Source organism: Neoarius graeffei, chromosome 11 (genome assembly GCF_027579695.1).
Source record: "Neoarius graeffei isolate fNeoGra1 chromosome 11, fNeoGra1.pri, whole genome shotgun sequence".
NCBI classification, from domain to species: domain Eukaryota; kingdom Metazoa; phylum Chordata; class Actinopteri; order Siluriformes; family Ariidae; genus Neoarius; species Neoarius graeffei.
Genome location: NC_083579.1, coordinates 82,734,555 through 82,753,710, shown reverse-complemented (window position 1 = coordinate 82,753,710; position 19,156 = coordinate 82,734,555). Strand labels below are relative to the sequence as shown.

General features: G+C 47.5%; 2 protein-coding genes across 2 annotated transcripts in view; both read right to left on the bottom strand.

Moving 5' to 3' along the window:
- Positions 1 to 19,156, bottom strand: part of LOC132894679 (zinc finger protein 260-like) — a 414,543-nt gene that overhangs the window by 193,075 nt on the left and 202,312 nt on the right. The gene's annotated exons all lie outside the window — the stretch shown is intronic.
- Positions 1 to 19,156, bottom strand: part of si:ch211-63b16.4 (uncharacterized) — a 166,337-nt gene that overhangs the window by 46,132 nt on the left and 101,049 nt on the right. The window contains exons 11-12 of the mRNA XM_060932841.1: positions 12,875 to 12,898; positions 9,338 to 9,448 (exon numbers count right to left, since the gene is read on the bottom strand). Coding sequence (XP_060788824.1) covers positions 9,338 to 9,448; positions 12,875 to 12,898 — 135 coding nt within the window. The remainder of the gene's footprint in view (positions 1 to 9,337; positions 9,449 to 12,874; positions 12,899 to 19,156) is intronic.

The window sequence follows — 19,156 nt, the reverse complement described above, 5'->3', positions numbered from 1 at the left end:
ATACATTTGATTACACATACAGCGGGTATAAAAACACCATACACACAGTGAAGCATGGTCTTGTCGGCATCATGCTATGGGCATGCGGCATTTCTTCAACAGGAGATCCCCTCGCAACTTGATAGATCTGGAGCATTTTTGCGAAGAAGAGTGGAATAATATCACCAAATCAGGATGTTCTAATTTAGCAGACTCATAGCCACAAAGACTGAATGCCATATTACAAGAAAAAAGGTGCTTTAACAAAGTAAGGATTCAAGGGGTGTGCACTAGGCTTGTAGTACTTGAGTCCAGAACTCGTGCCCTAATTTTAAGGACTCGTGACTTGACTTGGTCTTGCACACTAATGACTCGGACTCATGCAGTAACTGCATTCGGACTTGTAAACTGGAGATGAGGACTCTGATTTTTTTCTTTATTCTTTGGTAACATGCCATAATAATTCTCATCTCATCATCTGTAGCCGCTTTATCCTGTTCTACAGGGTCGCAGGCAAGCTGGAGCCTATCCCAGCTGACTACGGGCGAAAGGCAGGGTACACCCTGGACAAGTGCCATAATAATTTTGCATAAGATATTTACATCTACATTAAATTTTATACTAATTTTGTGCAAGAGAATGCACATTCACCTGTTCATATGTACTAAAATGCCTGGAAGTACTAAAATGCCTGGAGAGAACGCCCCTAGGATTGTCTGCTTATACAGATTTCTCATGCAGTGGGAAAAAATGCACTGCTATGTGTTCCATATGTAGAAGAACTATTGAGGAGACGACGGGGACAACCTCGAACTTCAGTCGTCATTTGGCGAGACTCCACCCAGAGAAGGAAGTGACACGCTATGTTCAATTTTTCTGTTGATAGCAGGGTTTGCTGACCGATGAACTAGCTAATGTTAACCCTCTCTCTGTTATTTGCCCTGTTGATAGTGGGCGGGGCTTGCTGAGTGATGAATAAGCTTTTTATCTGGAGCCTATTAACTAAAATGGGTCAGTCAAGCAATAACGTTAGTCCAACACAGTAGCAGAGACACTTTCACATGAAGGCAGCAACAGCCACTGTCAAATGGTGCAGTTGGAGTCTTGTTCTCGGACTCGACTCGGACTGGATCAATAGTGGACTTGACTCATACTTGACTCGAAATTTTCTTCAATGACTTGGACTTGACTCAGATTTGAACACTGGGGACTCAAGACTGGATTCGGACTCGAGATTTAGTGACTCGACTACAACACTTATGCAGCCAGGTTTATTCTCAAGTATTTTCTCCCGTAAAACACTTCTTTTTTTTTTTTTTTAACTTGAATGTTGTTGTTGTTTGCCATATTACATTAATAATCATGATTTGTCTTTATTTTTTTACATCACAGAAACCTCCAATTTTAACAGCAGTGTGTAGATTTTTTTTTAAACATCCATTCTCAAACACTCAGTTTTAAAAAAAAAAGCTACAGAAGTGTTTTTAGCCTCCAGTAAAACAGGTCTCTCAAACTAATATCCTAAATACTTCAGTGTTTTCATTGCGCTGAATTAACTGGATAATTAATTTAGGGGAGTTAATTCAGGGTTTTTGGCTCTGTTAAAGCATTGCACAAAACCCTGAATATGATCTCGTCCTCCCTCCAACTCGTTATCACAGCGTCTTTTTCAAAATCCATCCAAAGCTATTGAGGGAAAGAAGTCTCTGCTTTATCTGCAGTAACCAAAGCAACAGGGTTCATTTGTAATATACTCCTGAACCTTTGCTCATTTTGTTGAATGTGACCCTGATGCTGGCCTACCCCCACTCAATTTCTCAACCATAACAGAAACACATTTAACCCTTTATACATAGGCTACATGTCAAAACAGGATTTGTTGGGGACCAAAAAACCCTACATGATCATAATGAGGTTAGAACATAGATGTGATTAAAATACAAGTATGTAAAATAAACATGGAAGACAGATCTTTAGCAAGAAACAAACACAACCATCCACTGCCTCGTATACTCAGTGATGTCTTTAGAAGAAGCCAAGCCAAGAAGCTTTTATTTGTCACACGTACACTGAAGCACAGACTTAAAGCAGATACGCAGAACCTTTATTTTTAAATAAATTTCTGAGTGGATAGTATCTCCATCCTTGACTCTCGTATGTTGCATAAATGGGAATAAAAAATGTATATAATTTTGAGAGAGTTAAAATCGACCGCTAAGTTGTGATTGGCTCTGCCCCGCTGAGCCAGCCAGCCCTGAGTGCGTGATATCACAGCGGGAACCGGTTTTAAGGCCGAGGTCTTTGACAGCTATAGACCAAAGTCATATAAATAACAATTTATGGTGAAAGTAAGAAATAGCATTACCAACTCGCTCAACTAACACTGATTTGACTTCATTGATTGTGGGTTGACTCTCATTAAAACAGGATGGGTGCTATAACTTATGCAACATAAACGTGCATGCATGCATTTTCACTGATAAAACGTAAAAGGCTCATGTAGCAGTTCATACGTATGGGCGGAGCACAGAAGACGGCAGGACAGAGCTCAGGTTGGTAAACCGTTTTTATTTTCTCACTTTTCAGTGGACACTTAGCAAATTGAACACAGACACACACACACACACAACTGGCATCTGGTTGGGGAGAGAGCTCCCTCTGCTCTCGCTCTCTCTCCTTAAATAGGGCGCGGTCACTGGGGAAGACACACAAACACTTTAATTCACATCAGGTGCAGTGATTCTGCGACTTACCTTCCCTGACTCCGCCCTCCGGTCACAGACCGATGCTTGACCACGCCCCCGCTGCCACATACCTCCACCACCCGACTCAGGCCGGGCAGTCGTCCGGCCTGCAGCCAACTCCCCCCCCCCGACGGGAGAGGAAGTCCGCCACGACCATCTGCGCCCCCGGCCTGTGGATCACCTTGAAGTTAAAGGGTTGGAGTGCCAGATACCAACGGGTGATCCGCGCATTGGCATCCTTCATGCGGTGGAGCCACTGGAGGAGCGCGTGGTCCGAACAGAGGGTGAAAGGGCGTCCCAGCAGGTAGTAACGGAGGGCGAGGACCGCCCACTTGACTGCCAAGCACTCTTTTTCAATGGTGCTGTAGCGCCCCTCACGCACCGACAGCTTTCTACTGATGAATAAGACTGGGCGATCCTCCCCCTTCACCTCCTGGGACAAAACAGCCCCCAGCCCTCTGTCCGACGCATCAGTCTGTAACATAAAGGGGAGAGAAAAGTCAGGGGAGTGTAAAAGTGGCCCCTCCCAAAGTGCAGCCTTTACCTCAGAAAAAGCCCGCTGGCATTGCTCCGTCCACTGGACCGGATCTGGTGCCCCCTTTTTAGTCAGATCAGTCAGCGGGCTGGTGACGTCCGAATAATTAGGTATAAACCTACGAAAATAGCCAGCCAGCCCCAGGAACTGTCTCACCCCCTTTTTGGTCTTGGGCCTCGGGCAGGCCGCAATTGCTGCTGTCTTGTTAATTTGGGGATGCACTTGCCTGTTGCCCAAGTGGAAGCCCAGATACCGTACTTCCACCCGCCCAATCGCACACTTCTTCGGGTTGGCTGTGAGACCCGCTCGCCTCAGCGACCTAAGGACGGCCCTCAGATGTTGGAGGTGCCTCGGCCAGTCATTACTATAGATAATGATATTGAGGTAGGCAGCCACATAGGTGGTGTGGGGGCGGAGGACCCTATCCGTCAGCCGCTGAAACGTAGCGGGCGCCCCAAACAGCCCAAAAGGAAGTGTGACAAATTGGTGTAAGCCGAACGGTGTGGAAAAGGCCATTTTTTCTTGGGATAATGGAGTCAAGGGGATCTGCCAATAACCCTTTGTCAAATCCAGTGTCGAGTAAAAACGAGCCGTGCCTAGCCGATCGAGCAACTCATCAATACGAGGCATTGGGTACGCATCGAATTTAGACACCACGTTGACTTTTCTATAGTCTACACAGAACCGGACCAACCCGTTGGCCTTGGGTACCAAGACCACCGGGCTGCTCCAGTCACTGTGGGACTCCTCGACGATGCCCATTTCAAGCATGGCCTCGAGTTCTTCCCAAAGCACTTTTTTCTTGTGCTCGGGTAACCTGTAAGGGCGGCTACGCACTACCACCCCCGGGGGCGTCTCAATGCGGTGCTCTATGAGGTTGGTGCGGCCGGGCAGGGGTGAGAACACGTCCGAAAACTCGGTCTGCAACTGGGCAACCTCCGCAAGTTGGGTCGGGGAGAGGTGGTCTCCACAGGGGACCGGAGAGGTACGTGATGCCAATGTTCCCTTTTGAACTTCCGGCCCCAGCTCTGCCTTCTCCGGAACCACCGACACTAACGCCACGGGGACCTCCTCGTTCCAGAGTTTGAGCAGATTGAGGTGGTAAATCTGGAGTGCCCCACCCCTATCCGTTCACCTCACCTCATAGCCAACGTCCCCGACTCGCCATGTGACCTCAAAGGGTCCTTGCCACTTGGCGACCAATTTGGAGCTCGATGTGGGCAACAGTACGAGTACTTTATCTCCCGGTGCGAACTCCCTAAGGCGTGTACCCTTGTCGTACAGGCGGGTTTGTCGTTCTTGGGCTTACCGCAAATTCTCCTGAGTTAGGTGCATGAGTGTGTTGAGTTTTGCGTGCAGATCAATAACGTATTGGATTTCATTTTTACTCGGTGAAGGTCCCTCCTCCCAATTTTCCCGCAGCACATCTAGAATGCCGCGCGGCTTATGCCCGTATAACAATTCAAACGGGAGAACCCCGTGGAGGCTTGGGGGACCTCTCGCACTGCAAATAGCAAGGGTTCGAGCCATTTATCCCAATTACGTGCGTCCTCACTTACGAATTTTTTAATTATATTTTTGAGGGTGCGATTGAACCGTTCAATTAAACCGTCCATTTGTGGGTGATAAACGCTGGTGCGGATCGGCTTAATACCCAACAATCCATACAGTTCGCTCAGTGTATGTGACATAAACGAGGTGCCTTGGTCAGTCAGAATCTCTTTCGGGATTCCAACTCGGGAGATGACGCGAAAGAGTGCCTCCGCAATACTGCGTGCTGAGATATTGCGAAGAGGCACTGCTTCCGGGTATTGCATTGCATAGTCCACCAGAACTAATATAAAGCGGTACCCTCATGCTGTCCGATCTAATGGCCCGACGAGATCCATCCCAATTCTTTCGAACGGGGTCTCGATTAACGGCAGAGGGCGCAAAGGCGCTTTTGGAATGGCCACTGGATTTACTAACTGGCATTCGCGACACGCCGTACACCATCTATGGACATCGCCGCAAATCCCTGGCCAATAGAACCGGGCCATTATTCGGGCTAGTGTTTTATCCTGCCCTAAGTGTCCAGCCATGGGATTAAAGTGAGCCGCCTGGAATACCAATTCCCGGCGGCTTTTCGGAATCAAAAGCTGCGTGACTCGCTCTTTGGTCTGAGTGTCCTGCATCACTCGGTATAATCTATCCTTCATAATCGCGAAGTAGGGGAAGGATGGGGTGGCGGTTGGCTGGAGCATTTGACCATCGATTACTCTCACTTGGTCAAATGCATGCCGCAGAGTCTCGTCTCGCGACTGCTCTAACGGGAAATCTGCAAGGGATTCCCCAAGAGAGAGAGGAGAAGGAGCCGGCGGCTACTCACTCTGACGCGGAGATAACGTAGACAGCTCTGTGACAGCTGCTCCCGCCAACGCGACACTGGGACCTCCCCTTATTAAACTATGGCAGGACCCACTCTTCACTAGATGACTCATTAATTCCCCAAATCCCGGCCAATCCGTCCCCAAAATTATCGAGTGGGTAAGGCAAGGATTAACCGCCGCCTTTACTATAAATTTTTCCCCTCGAAAAAAAATGTGGACCAACACTAAAGGGTAGTTGTGAACATCCCCGTGCACACACAACACCTTCACCAATTGTGCTCCCCCCAATGCCTTGTCTTGCACCAGGCTTTGGTGGATAGAGGTCTGATTACAACCAGAATCCACCAACGCCTTATATGTATCCCCTTGGATACTCACCGGTATGCAATACGCTCCGGCCCGATCGAGGGCGGCTCCTGGCGAGTCAGGGATCCAAACCACCGCGCCCACCTCCATTACCGTGCACTGCTGTTGGAGGTGGCCCGGCTCCCAGCAGCGCCAGCAAACCGGCCCAAGCTTCCTCTCCGCACTGTTGTTCTGGGGCTCACTCACCTGAGGGGGGGAAGAGACAGACACAAAAGGGAGAAACGGGAGGGCACCGCGGGTGCGGCGGGCCGGCTGGGGTGGCGCTGGCCCCCGCCTCCGTGGTGGGGGAATGGGGCGAGAATGAGACACAGGAGGAGAGGGGAAGAGAGAGAGAGAGAGAGAGAGAGAGGAGGGGAGAGAAAAGGCTGTCTGCTGTCCTGCCGTCGGGACAGCCGCCAAATGGTCCTCCGCCAGCTCAATTGCCTAATCCAGCAACGCCGGGCGGTGGCACTGGACCCACTCCGCGGTTCTGGCTGGTAAGCGTGCGATGAATTGTTCCAGTACCACCTGGTCGATGATCCCCTCGGCGTCACGGTTGTCGGCCCTCAACCACCGCCAGCAGGCGTCCCGGAGTTGCTGGCCAAACGCGAACAGCCGGCCGACTTCCTCCAAGTGCAAAGCAGGAATGCGGTGACGTTGCTGCTCGGGGGTGCACCCCACACGCTGGAGGACAGCCCGGCGAAGGTCCACGTAGGCCAGCCAGCGGCCGGCGGGGAGCTGTAGCGCGGCTAGCTGCGCCTCTCCCGTTAGCAGGGGGAGGAGGCGTGCCACGCGCTGTTCCATCGGCCACCCCGAGGTCTCTGCCACTTGCTCAAAGAGCGTGAGGAATGCCTTGGGGTCGTCCTGCGGGCCCATCTTTGTTAGGGTGAGGGGGGACGGGCCCGCGGTGGGGGAGTTGGTAGACCCCGCCGATGCGAGGAGGTGCCAGAACGCCTGACGATCTTCTTGCTGAGCCAACACCAGGGCCTCGAACCGCTGTTCCTGCTCCTTTCGGAGGGCGACTAGCGCCTGGTGCTGGCTTTGCTGGGCCGTGGCAAGGGCGTGGACCAGGTCGGCGAACGGGGAGGACTCCATGGGGCTGTTCTGTTTCTGCGCTCCAAATTCTCCCGGGTTTCAGCACCACTGTAGCAGTTCGTACGCATGGGCAGAGCACAGAAGACAGCAGGACAGAGCTCAGGTTGGTAAACCGTTTTTATTTTCTCACTTTTCAGTGGACACTTAGCAAATTGAACACAGACACACACACACACAACCGGCGTCTGGTTTGGGGAAGAGCTCCCTCTGCTCTCGCTCTCCCTCCTTAAATAGGGCGCGGTCACTGGGGAAGACACATTAATTCACATCAGGTGCAGTGATTCTGCCACTTACCTTCCCTGACTCCGCCTTCCGGTCACAGACCGATGCTTGACCATGCCCCCGCTGCCACAGCTCATTAAATAATCAGATGAACTGAGACAGCCCTGTGATGACCTGGCGACTTGTCCAGGGTGTACCCCGCCTTTCGCCCGTAGTCAGCTGGGATGGGCTCCAGCTTGCCTGCGACCCTGTGGGACAGGATAAAGCGGCTAGAGATGATGAGATGAGATGAACGGAGACAATCACATTCTGAAGCAAATTAAATAATCTTATACCGCTAACTTAAAACACACAATACAAGTTACATGTATTAATCTAAATGCAGGTAAACGTTTTTGTTGTTTTATATCCAAATGAGAGTCGGAGCTTACCCGTCTGTGTTCTCGCTTCTTGAAGGCCGATCATTTTGAAACAATCTGACTTTCAGTTGGGGGCGGCATGGTGGTGTAGTGGTTAGCACGGTCGCCTCACAGCAAGAAGGTCCGGATTCGAGCCCAGTGGCCGGCAAGGGCCTTTCTGTGTGGAGTTTGCATGTTCTCCCCGTGTCTGTGTGGGTTTCCTCCAGGTGCTCCGGTTTCCCGCACAGTCCAAAGACATGCAGGTTAGGCTAATTGGTGGCTCTAAATTGACCGTAGGTGTGACTGAGAGTGTGAATGGTCGTTTGTCTCTGTGTCGGCCCTGCGATAACCTGGCGACTTGTCCAGGGTTTACCCCGCCTCTCGCCCATAGTCAGCTGGGATAGGCTCCAGCTTGCCTGCAACCCTGTAGAACAGGATAAGCAGCTACAGATAATGGATGGATGACTTTCAGTTGTTCGTTCAGTTCTCTGTTCTTCCACATAAGGGCGAGATGGCAGCAATATCCAGTGGAAAAATCAGACGGCTGCACCACTCATTCTCCATTTTCTCCGTACTGAGTATTCCGCCATTACTGCTCAGCTCAGGCAATTACTAAAACCCGGGATGAGACGAAACGTCACCGGTTTTAGCAACAACTGCGGGGAGGTCACTGCCTGAGCAATATGTCACGTCCCATTCCGTCCCGGGTTTTACCAACAACCCTCGGCTCACACTCCGGGAGAACTGATGCAACTGAACTTTCTTTTTTAAAATAAAGTAATTAAATAAATGCTTTCCTTTTCTTGTAGTTTTATTTAATTGTTGGTACTGCACCCTCTTTCAATACAGGCTTATACCCAACGCTCCTCAACAGATCAGAGGTCTCATACAAGTCTTCAGTAAAATGAGCAGAGCAAAGAAGGGACCACTTCGTAGACGCCCAACGTGCCCGTGAACTTCTCGCAAAGCGCGTCCAAATCTTTGCAGTTTGAACATTCTTGGGCCATGAATGCAACGCAAGTCCACCTTTTGTCGTGTTGCTGGTGGGTGCAGCAACACATCTACATGGCCTGGCGTTAAATTAGCTCAAAATGGAGGATCAGAGTTGCAGTCAGCTCTGTGTTTTAGCATAGCGGAAATGCAATGAGACCGATAGACTTCCTATTGTGACGTTACGGACATCAAGGTCATTCACTCAGACTGCTACCTATATGAATCACTTTAATCGTAAAAATTACGATATTAGATTTATTGTTAACGCTTAAAACTATTCCTGTGCCATTCTTGAGGTTTCAAGGCATTTATAAACGAAAGTGAGGCCATGGTTCTGCGTATATGCTTTAAGCACACAGTGAAATTTAGCCTCTGCATTTAACCCCTCTGAAGCAGTGAACACACACATGCACACACATGTGAACAATGAGCACGCACACATACACACACAGATAGAGAGCAGTGGGAAGCTATGCTACAGCACCCAGGGAGCAGTTGGGGGTTTGGTGCCTCGCTCAAGGGCACTTCAGCCCAACCTCAGGCCACAGCTGCCCCATCTTAACCTAACCACGTCTTTGTCTTTAACAGTCCACAGTGCTGAAGCAGACACAAAACTACATGTTTTTGTAGTGTGTACATTTCTAAAAACATACTCACATTTCTAAAGATTGTAAGGGATCGTTTAATTGTTTTGGCCTCCTGAGGGTTTTCTTGAGCCACATGGAAACTTCTTTTCATATCCAGAACTGCAGAACTGTTATGTGCAGACTTGTACATGGACGAGTACAGACAGCAGCAAAGAGAAGATGTTGGTAAAATAAAAATGACACGGAGTATCATTAAGTATGCTTTAAAAAATTTTGGCAAGAAAGATTTTAAAGAAATACTCCACAAATTGGTAATTCCTTATATGATACAGATGCGGTAAATACAGATCATATATATTTACCGCATATGTATCATATAGGCAATTACCACAAACAAGAAAATACTGAATAAAGAACAGAAAACTTGTATACTGGAGACTTAGTTTTAACAAAAGGCTATGGGTACAATGTTTAAAATTATAATGCAAATTAAAAATCCAAATGGAAACAATTTAGGAGTCCAGTTCTCTATGATTTTCCAAAAGGTGCCCCCCATTTCTCCGTATATTTTTCTTGGCCAATTCCCACCCACCAGCCAGCTCTTCCTTATCACACAACTGCTACCAACTGGGAAAGTCAAAGGCTAACACATGCTCCCTTTGAGATACATGAAGCTAGCCATCAGCTTCTTTTCAAACTGCTGTGTCATAGGGTGGCGTATCTACACTACATTACACTACAGGCATTTATCAGACAGATACTCTTATCCAGAGCGATGTATAACAAATGCAGAAGTCAGGTACACGAAGTGCTGAACTTCTAGACAAGAAAGTTCGAGTGCCAACTGAACACTTGAAACATAATCAGCAAACCGCCAAGGAAAACAAAATAATTCAAACATACAAATGAGCTGACAAAGTACAACTAAAAAGAGGGAAAAAAACACAACAGCTAATACCAAGTCATCATGAGCAGGGTAGACAGTACACAGCCTGGGTTGGTCAAGACCACTATGTGATTACACAATGGGCAGGGAAGCGAGGGAGAGGCGCAGCCTGAAGAGGTGGGTCTTCAGTGGTCAGGGAGTCGGCAGTTCTGACCTCAATGGGAAGAACATTCTGCCAACAAGGAGCCAGGATAGACAGCAACCTTGAGCGGAGAGGAGGAGGGGCCAGGCGGCCAGTAGAAGCAGAGCGTAGGGATCTGGCTGGCGTGTAGGGGCGGATCAGACTCTGGAAGTACCCACCCTCTTCTTCACACATGCACTCAGAGATACCCAAGGTTTCCTAGTGTCACTGTGACTGACAGCTGTGTGAGCATATACTATTCCTCCCACCCAAAAAACACAGCCAAGTTTGCTCTCTTGGCTCCTGTTCATGGATGTTAAGATTCAGACTTCCGATCTCCAGATGACAAAGCAAACCTATTTTTGCTGCACTGTCCATTAGCGATCAAGTAGAAACACACACACTCCTATGTTTACATGGCTACACTGGTAACATTCTTCCTTCTAAAAAAGAAGTCAACTCTATGAGAGCAAAGCATGCAGATTTATAGAAGTTAACTTACAAATACTACTGATGAAAATTATTTCTGAAAATTTTCTTTTAAAATATTTTCATTGCCTGCCCTGTCAGCTTAGATGTCCCTTATTAGTGAGTCCTGAGTATAGTACTTTTCTGTTCTATAGAAAACTATACAGTGCCTTGCAAAAGTATTCATACCCCTTGAACTTTTTCACATTTTTCCACCTTTCAACCACGAACTTAAGTTTTTTATTGAGATTTTATGTGATAGACCAACACAGAGTAGCACATAATTGTGAAGTGAAACGAAAATGATAAATGGTCTTCAAAATTTTAAACAAATAAAAATCTGAAAAATGTGATGTGCATTAGTATTCAGCCCCCCTGCGTCAATACTTTGTAGAGCCACCTTTTGCTGCAATTACAGCTGCAAGTCTTTTGTGGTATGTCTCTACCAGCTTTGCACATCTAGACACTGACATTTTTGCCCATTATTCTTTGCAAAATAGCTCAAGCTCAGTTAGATTGGATGGAGAGCGTCTGTGAACAGCAATTTTCAAGTCTTGCCACAGATTCTCAATGGGATTTAGGTCTGGACTTTGACTGGGCCATTCAAACACATGAATATTCTTTGATCTAAACCATTCCATTGCAGCTCTGGCTGTACGTTTAGGGTCATTGTCTTGCTGGAAGGTGAATCTCCTTCCCAGTCTCAAGTCTTTTGCAGCCTCCAACAGGTTTTCTTCCAGGACTGCCCTGTATTTAGCTCCATCCATCTTCCCATCAACTCTGACCAGCTTCCCTGTCCCTGCTGAAGAAAAGCATCCCCATAGCATGATGCTGCCACCACCATATTTCACAGTGGGGATGGTGTGTGCAGAGTGATGAGCAGTGTTAGTTTTCCGCCACACATAGCGCTTTGCATTTAGGCCAAAAAGTTCAACTTTGGTCTCAGCTGACCAAAGCACCTTCTTCCACATGTTTGCTGTGTCCCCTACATGGCTTCTTATGCCTGTCTTTCAACAATGGCTTTCTTCTTGCCACTCTTCCAAAAAGGCCAGATTTGTGGAGTGTACAACTTATAGTTGTCCTGTGCACAGATTCTCCCACCTGAGCTGTGGATTTCTGCAGCTCCTCCAGAGTGATCATGGGCCTCTTGGCTACTTCTCTGACCAGTGCTCTCCTTGCTCGCTCTGTCAGTTTAGGTGGACGGCCATGCCTTGGTAGGTTTGCAGTCGTGCCGTACTTTTTCCATTTTTGAATGATGGATTGAACAGTGCTTCTTGAGATGTTCAGAGCTTGGGATATTTTTTTATAACCTAACCCTGCTTTAAACTTCTCCAGAACTTTATCCCTGACCTGTCTGGTGAGTTCTTTGGTCTTCATGATGCTGTTTGTTCTTCAGTGTTCTCTAACAAACCACTGAGGCCTTCACAGAACAAGTGTACTTATGCTGAGAGTAAATTACACACAGTAGGACTCTATTAACTAATTAGACGACTTCTGAAGGCAATTGATTGCACTGGATTGTATTTAGAGGTATCAGAGTACAGGGGGATGAATACTAATGCACACCACATTTTTCAGATTTTTATTTGTTTAAAATTTTGAAGACCATTTATCATTTTTGTTTCACTTCACAATTCTGTGCTACTCTGTGTTGGTCTATCACATAAAATCTCAATAAAAAACTTTTAAGCTCGTGGTTGTAAGGTGGAAAAATGTGAAAAAGTTCAAGGGGTATGAATACTTTTGCAAGGCACTGTAAGTACAGGGAAATGTGAGGATGGAAATCACACACAGTATACTACAGATAGACCACAATTTGGTTTCAAGCCAAAATTGGTTGGATTGAATTTGGTTTTATTCTTACTCTTTTAATCCTGATTTTTCACTCCAAAATTTATTTAAAAATCATCAGTCATTAGAATGAATTAAAAAAAATGTAGAGAAGTTCTATGGATGTACAAATGTGTAATATAAGGGAAAAAATGAAAGCAAAAGAATTGTGTGTGTGTGTGTGTGTGTGTGTGTGTGTGTGTGTGTGTGTGTGTGTGTGTGTGTGTGTGTGTCACGCCTACTTTGCCTGAAGTTGCAAGACCCACCTAGGAAATCAGAGAGGAGCACAATGACTTTTTGTAATGAATAGTTAATATACACACCTACCCTCTAATACACACAAACACTTTATATACATATTTATAAAAAGACAAGCGTGTGTTACTGGGAAATATATCAGTTGTATTTTTCATCTGAGCTCCATCCGGGGCATGAAGAACCAAAACCATGACATACAGTGGTGCTTGAAAGTTTGTGAACCCTTTAGAATTTTCTATATTTCTGCATAAATATGACCTAAAACATCATCAGATTTTCACACAAGTCCTAAAAGTAGATAAAGAGAACCCAGTTAAACAAATGAGACAAAAATATTATACTCGGTCATTTATTTATTGAGGAAAATGATCCAATATTACACATCTGTGAGTGGCAAAAGTATGTGAACCTTTGCTTTCAGTATCTGGTGTGACCCCCTTGTGCAGCAATAACTGTAACAAAATGTTTCCGGTAACTGATGATCAGTCCTGCACACCGGCTTGGAGGAATTTTAGCCCGTTCCTCCGTACAGAACAGCTTCAACTCTGGGATGTTGGTGGGTTTCCTCACATGAACTGCTCGCTTCAGGTCCTTCCACAACATTTTGATTGGATTAAGGTCAGGACTTTGACTTGGCCATTAGAGCCCTGCACTCCGCAAAGCAGTGCGGCGCGGGACAAATTTTGAAAGCTCATTGCAGGCGCGGGCGGGACCGGAAGTGCACATATGCGCGCGCGGGCGGGAGCAGGAGTGCACATATGCGGCGCGAGCGGGAGCGGTGATAAGCTGCAGTCCCGCTAACTAAAAACGTGTTTGAAATAAAATTTATAAATTATTAATTTATGTCTATCATATATAATTTGTGCTGGATATTTTATTTGGCATTAATAAAAACATTTTAAGATGCCTAAATTTGCAGAGAGTGTCAGATTGCCAGATTGAGTGAGGAATGGCATCTTAAATTTGCCATTGATCACCCTAACGGGAAATCCTTTGATCACTCTAATGACTCGCCGTTCACACCCAGCCTCCAGTGACCCACACTAACATGATACCTCAATGACACCTTAGATGAGCTGGTCATCAGAATTCTGATTCTGATCCAGGAGAGGATAAATATCTCTCGTTCGTTTCTCGATTCTTTTCCTCTTCCGTGTTTGAGATCTCCGATCATGGCAGAAGAGCAGAGCTCCTTTACTGAATCTCACAGTGCTTCAAAAGTAAGTGCTGGTTTATAAAGAGGTACATTTACCGTTAAAAAGTCAAGAGTCCTGAAATCAGACATTTGGAAGTCGTTCTCACTCGTGTACGACGCGGATGGAAATCAGCTGCCCTTTGCTTGCTGTGATAAGTGCCAAAAGGTTCTGACATACAACGGCCATAAATCAGGTACATCAGACCCGTCATCGCATCTGCGTGTGCGCAACGCCTAGACGCACTGCTGTCACCAAGTCACCTTGTCCCAAATGGAATTGACATGCTGTATAAAGTAGCAACTTTCCTTACTCCAAAGCTGCGTCATCTTAGGATGATCAATGCAAATGAAAGACAATACGTGACGGAAGCTGTGAAAGAGATGATCGAGGAGTTGGGGTTTGATGTCCAAACTGATGAAAGCGCGGAGCCACCTCCACCTAAAAAGGTCACTTTTCGTGAGTTTGAGGAATGGGAGGATGTCGGTGCTACGGGTGCTAAAACGAAGTCTGTAAACTACGAGATTGATGATTATCTGAAAGTGAAACTCATTGGATCCGAATCACACCAATCTAAAGATATCCTGCTGTGGTGGAAAAATCACTGCTATGACTTTCCCACACTTGCCAAACTGGCACGGCATGTACTGGCCATTCCAGGTTCCAGCGCACCATCCGAGCGCGCATTCAGCATATGTGGTCGCATACTGGAGGAAAGGCGCAGTATGTTGAAGCCCTCAACAGTGAACAATTTGCTGTTTCTCCATAGCTGTTCAAAGAACCCGATATCCTAAGCAATAGGCTTAGTTGTTTCGTTTACCTGCGTTTGATTTTCTCGTTTTTCTTATTCATATTCAAACAAGGTCAGCTATGTTATATTGAGTTTAACACTTGCACGGAGGCTCAAGCCCAAATAGTTTTAGAAATGTGCAACCATAGCCCTATAATGTCTACAGTAGCCTATACCGTCGATTTTTTGTTGTTGTAGGCTAGGACTGTGTTTTGTTAAAACATTTATATATGCTATGCTTGTAGGGTATTCTATAGGATATTCTAATTAGAAATGCTTAACAAATGTAAACTGGGTTAGCCTAATGTTTTGTATGGCTGAACAATAAATATACCAAATTTCTACTTGGAATTACGTGCTCGCCTGTCTTTTATTATTATTATTATTATTATTATTTATTATTATTATTATTATTATTATTGCTGTAAAAAATGTTGCGTTATTATCCCGTTAACTTGACTCAATTTTAACGGCGATAATTTTTTTTATCGCGAGATTAACGCTCTGTGACATGATGTAGGTTTTTCATAAGCTTTTGAAACTAGTAGAGATGGGATTTATGGCTCTTTGATGGGATCCGCATCTTTGTGATCCGTTCTTTGAAAAGAGCCATTCAAAAGACTGGCTCATTTGGCTCTTTTTAAATATTTATTCAGTTTTAAGAAGACAGCATCTGTAAACTCAATGCTATCCCAGAAATCCTTCCTGTAATATGCAAATTTGGCTGCCTCTGATTGGACAGCGTGACGCATCAACAGGCAGAAAAAGTGTAAAAGTACGAAATGTGTTAAGTGAGATGAAACAGTAAAGATCAGATTCAATGCAATATTTATCAACGAACAACTTAAAGTTAATATAATAGTGTACTTTATATTATAATCAAGCATGTCAAGCCTACCGTCACTGTGTAACCTGTCTCTCTGATTAAAGTTGTAGACTAACTCAAGCAGTAAATCACTTCACTGAGTGAAGTGGAAGAAGAGTGAAGTTCACTCCTCTTGCTAGCTCTGCTTTGCAATAAAAAAAAAAAAAACACCATTGGTACAAAGCAAGCCCATTCACTTTTTTATGCTGATCAGAGAATTACAATGGTTTCTCATGTGATAAAAATGTGCGATTCGCGATTAAATATTTTAATCGCTTGACAGCACTAATTATTATTATTATTATTATTATTATTATTAGGAGACACTACATGCTGAATTCAGAAACAAGGTAAATAATAACAAGCGTGAACGTGAGCTGTAGATATTTATGCTCAAATCCACTCAAAGTAGGGGGCGGGGCACCATCACGCTGTGTCAAGACAAGAACTTTCCTGAGAAATAACGCGAACGTCTGCATCATGCGGGATTTGCGGGTGGGAGCGGGACAAAATATGGCAGGCGCGGGCGGGAGCGGGAATGAAAATCATAATTTTTTTGTGGGCGCGGGCAGGAGCGGGACTGAAAATCATAATTCTTTGCGGGCACGGGCGGGAGCATGACTGCACAATGCGGGCGCGGGCAGGAGCGGGACTGAAAAATCCGACCCGCGCAGACCTCTATTGGCCATTCCAAAACATTCACTTTATTCTTCTTTACCCATTCTTTGGTGGAACAACTTGTGTGCTTAGGGTTGTCTTGCTGCATGACCCACCTTCTCTTGAAATTCAGTTCATAGACAGATGTCCTGAGATTTTCCTTTAGAATTCGCTGGTATAATTCAAAATTCATTGTTCCATCAATGATGGCAAGCCGTACTGGACCAGATGCAGCAAAACAGGCCCAAACCATGATACTACCACCACCATGTTTCACAGATGGGATAAGCTTCTTATGCTGGAATGCAGTGTTTTCCTTTCTCCAAACATAACGCTTCTCATTTAAACCAAAACGTTCTATTTTGGTCTCATCCGCCCTGTGGCAGCGGGGGCGTGGTCAAGCATCGGTCTGTGACCGGAGGGCGGAGTCAGGGAAGGTAAGTGGCAGAATCACTACACCTGACATTAATTAATGTGTTTGTGTGCCTTCCCCAGTAACCGCGCCCTATTTAAGGAGAGAGAGCAAGAGCAGAGGGAGCTCTCTCCTCAACCAGACGACTGATGTGTGTGCATGTGTCTGAGTGTGTGAGAGAGTAATATAAAAGCTGAAAAGCTAAATAAAAAGAGTTTTGTGAACTCAGTTCTGGCCTGCCGTCCTTCTGTGCTCCACCCAACTACACGAACAGTTACAGTGGTGCCGAAACCCGGGATAAGCACAGAAGAGAACAGCCCCATGGAGTCCTCCCCCTTCGCAGACCTGATCCACGCCCTCACCACGGCCCAACAGAGCCAGCACCAGGCGCTGCTCGCCCTCCAAAAGGAGCAAGAACAACGGTTCAAGGCCCTGGTGCTGGCGCAACAGGAAGATCGTCGGGCGTTCCGGCACCTCCTTGCGTCGGTGGGGTCCACCATCTCCACCGCCACGGGCCCTTCCCCCCTCACCCTCACGAAGATGGGCCCGCAGGACGACCCCGAGGCCTTCCTCACGCTCTTTGAGCAGGTAGCAGAGACCTCGGGGTGGCCGGTGGAACAGCGCGCGGCGCGCCTCCTCCCCCTGCTAACGGGAGAGGCGCAGATGGCCGCGCTACAGCTTCCCGCCAACCGCCGGCTGGCCTACGCGGACCTTCGGCGGGCCGTCCTCCAGCGGGTGGGGCGCACCCCCGAGCAACAACGTCAGCGCTTCCGTGCTTTGCGCTTGGAGGAAGTCGGCCGGCCGTTCGCGTTTGGCCACCAACTCCGGGACATCTGCTGGCAGTGGTTGAGGGCCGACAACCGTGACGCCGAGGGACTCATTGACCAGGTGGTACTGGAGCAGTTCATCGCACGTTTACCAGCAGGAACCGCAGAGTGGGTCCAGTGCCACAGCCCGGCGTCGCTGGATCAGGCAATCGAGCTGGCGGAGGACCATCTGGCGGCTGTCCCGATGGCAGGACAGCAGATGACCTCTTCTCTCCTCTCTCTCTCTCCCCCCTCCTCCTGTGTCTCATCCTCGCCCCATTCCCCCACTGCGGAGATGGGGGCCGGCGCCACCCCAGCCGTCCCGCCGCACCCGCGGTGCCCTCCCGTTTCTCCCTTCTGTGTCTGTCTCTCCCCCCCCCCAGGTGAGTGAGCCCCAGAGCACTAGTGCAGAGAGGAAGCCCGGGCCGGTTTGCTGGCGCTGCGGGGAGCCGGGCCACCTCCAACAGCAGTGCTCGGTAATGGAGGTGGGCGCGGTGGTTTGGATCCCCGACGCGCCAGGAGCCACCCTCGATTGGGCCGGAGCGTATCGCACACCGGTGAGTATCCAAGGGGCTACATATCAGGCGTTGGTGGATTCTGGCTGTAATCAGACCTCAATCCACCAAAGCCTGGTGCAAGACAAGGCATTGGGGGGAGCACAATTGGTGAAGGTGCTGTGTGTGCACGGGGATGTTCACAACTACCCTTTAGTGTTAGTCCACATTCTTTTTCGAGGGGAAAAATTTATAGTGAAGGCGGTGGTTAATCCTCGCCTTACCCACTCTATAATTTTGGGGACTGATTGGCCGGGATTTAATGACACACTTAGTGAAGAGTGGGTCCTGCCATAGTTTAACAGGGGGAGGTCCCGTTGTCGCATTGGCGGGAGCAGTTGTCACAGAGCCGTCTACGTCAGCTCCGCGTCAGAGTGAGGAGCCGCCGGCCCCTCCTCTCTCTGTTGGGGAATCCCTCGCGGATTTTCCATTAGAGCAGTCGTGAGACGAGACTCTGCGGCATGCGTTTGACCAAGTGAGAGTAATCGATGGTCAAACACTCCAGCCAAACGCCACCCCGTCCTTCCCCTACTTCGCAATTATGAAGGATAGATTATACCGAGTGACGCAGGAGACTCAAACTAAAGAGCGAGTCACGCAGCTTTTAATTCCGAAGAGCCGCCGGGAATTGGTATTCCAGGCGGCTCACTTTAATCCCATGGCTGGACACTTAGGGCAGGATAAAACACTAGCCCGAATAATGGCCCGGTTCTATTGGCCAGGGATTCGCGGCGATGTCTGTAGGTGGTGTACGGCATGCAGCGAATGCCAGTTAATAAATCCAGCGGCCATTCCAAAAGCGCCTTTGCGCCCTCTGTCGTTAATCGAGATCCCGTTCGAAAGAATTGGGATGGATCTCGTCGGGCCATTAGATCGGTCAACACGAGGGTATTGCTTTATATTAGTTCTGGTGGACTATGCAACGCGATACCCGGAAGCAGTGCCTCTTCGCAATATCTCAGCACGCAATATTGCGGAGGCACTCTTCC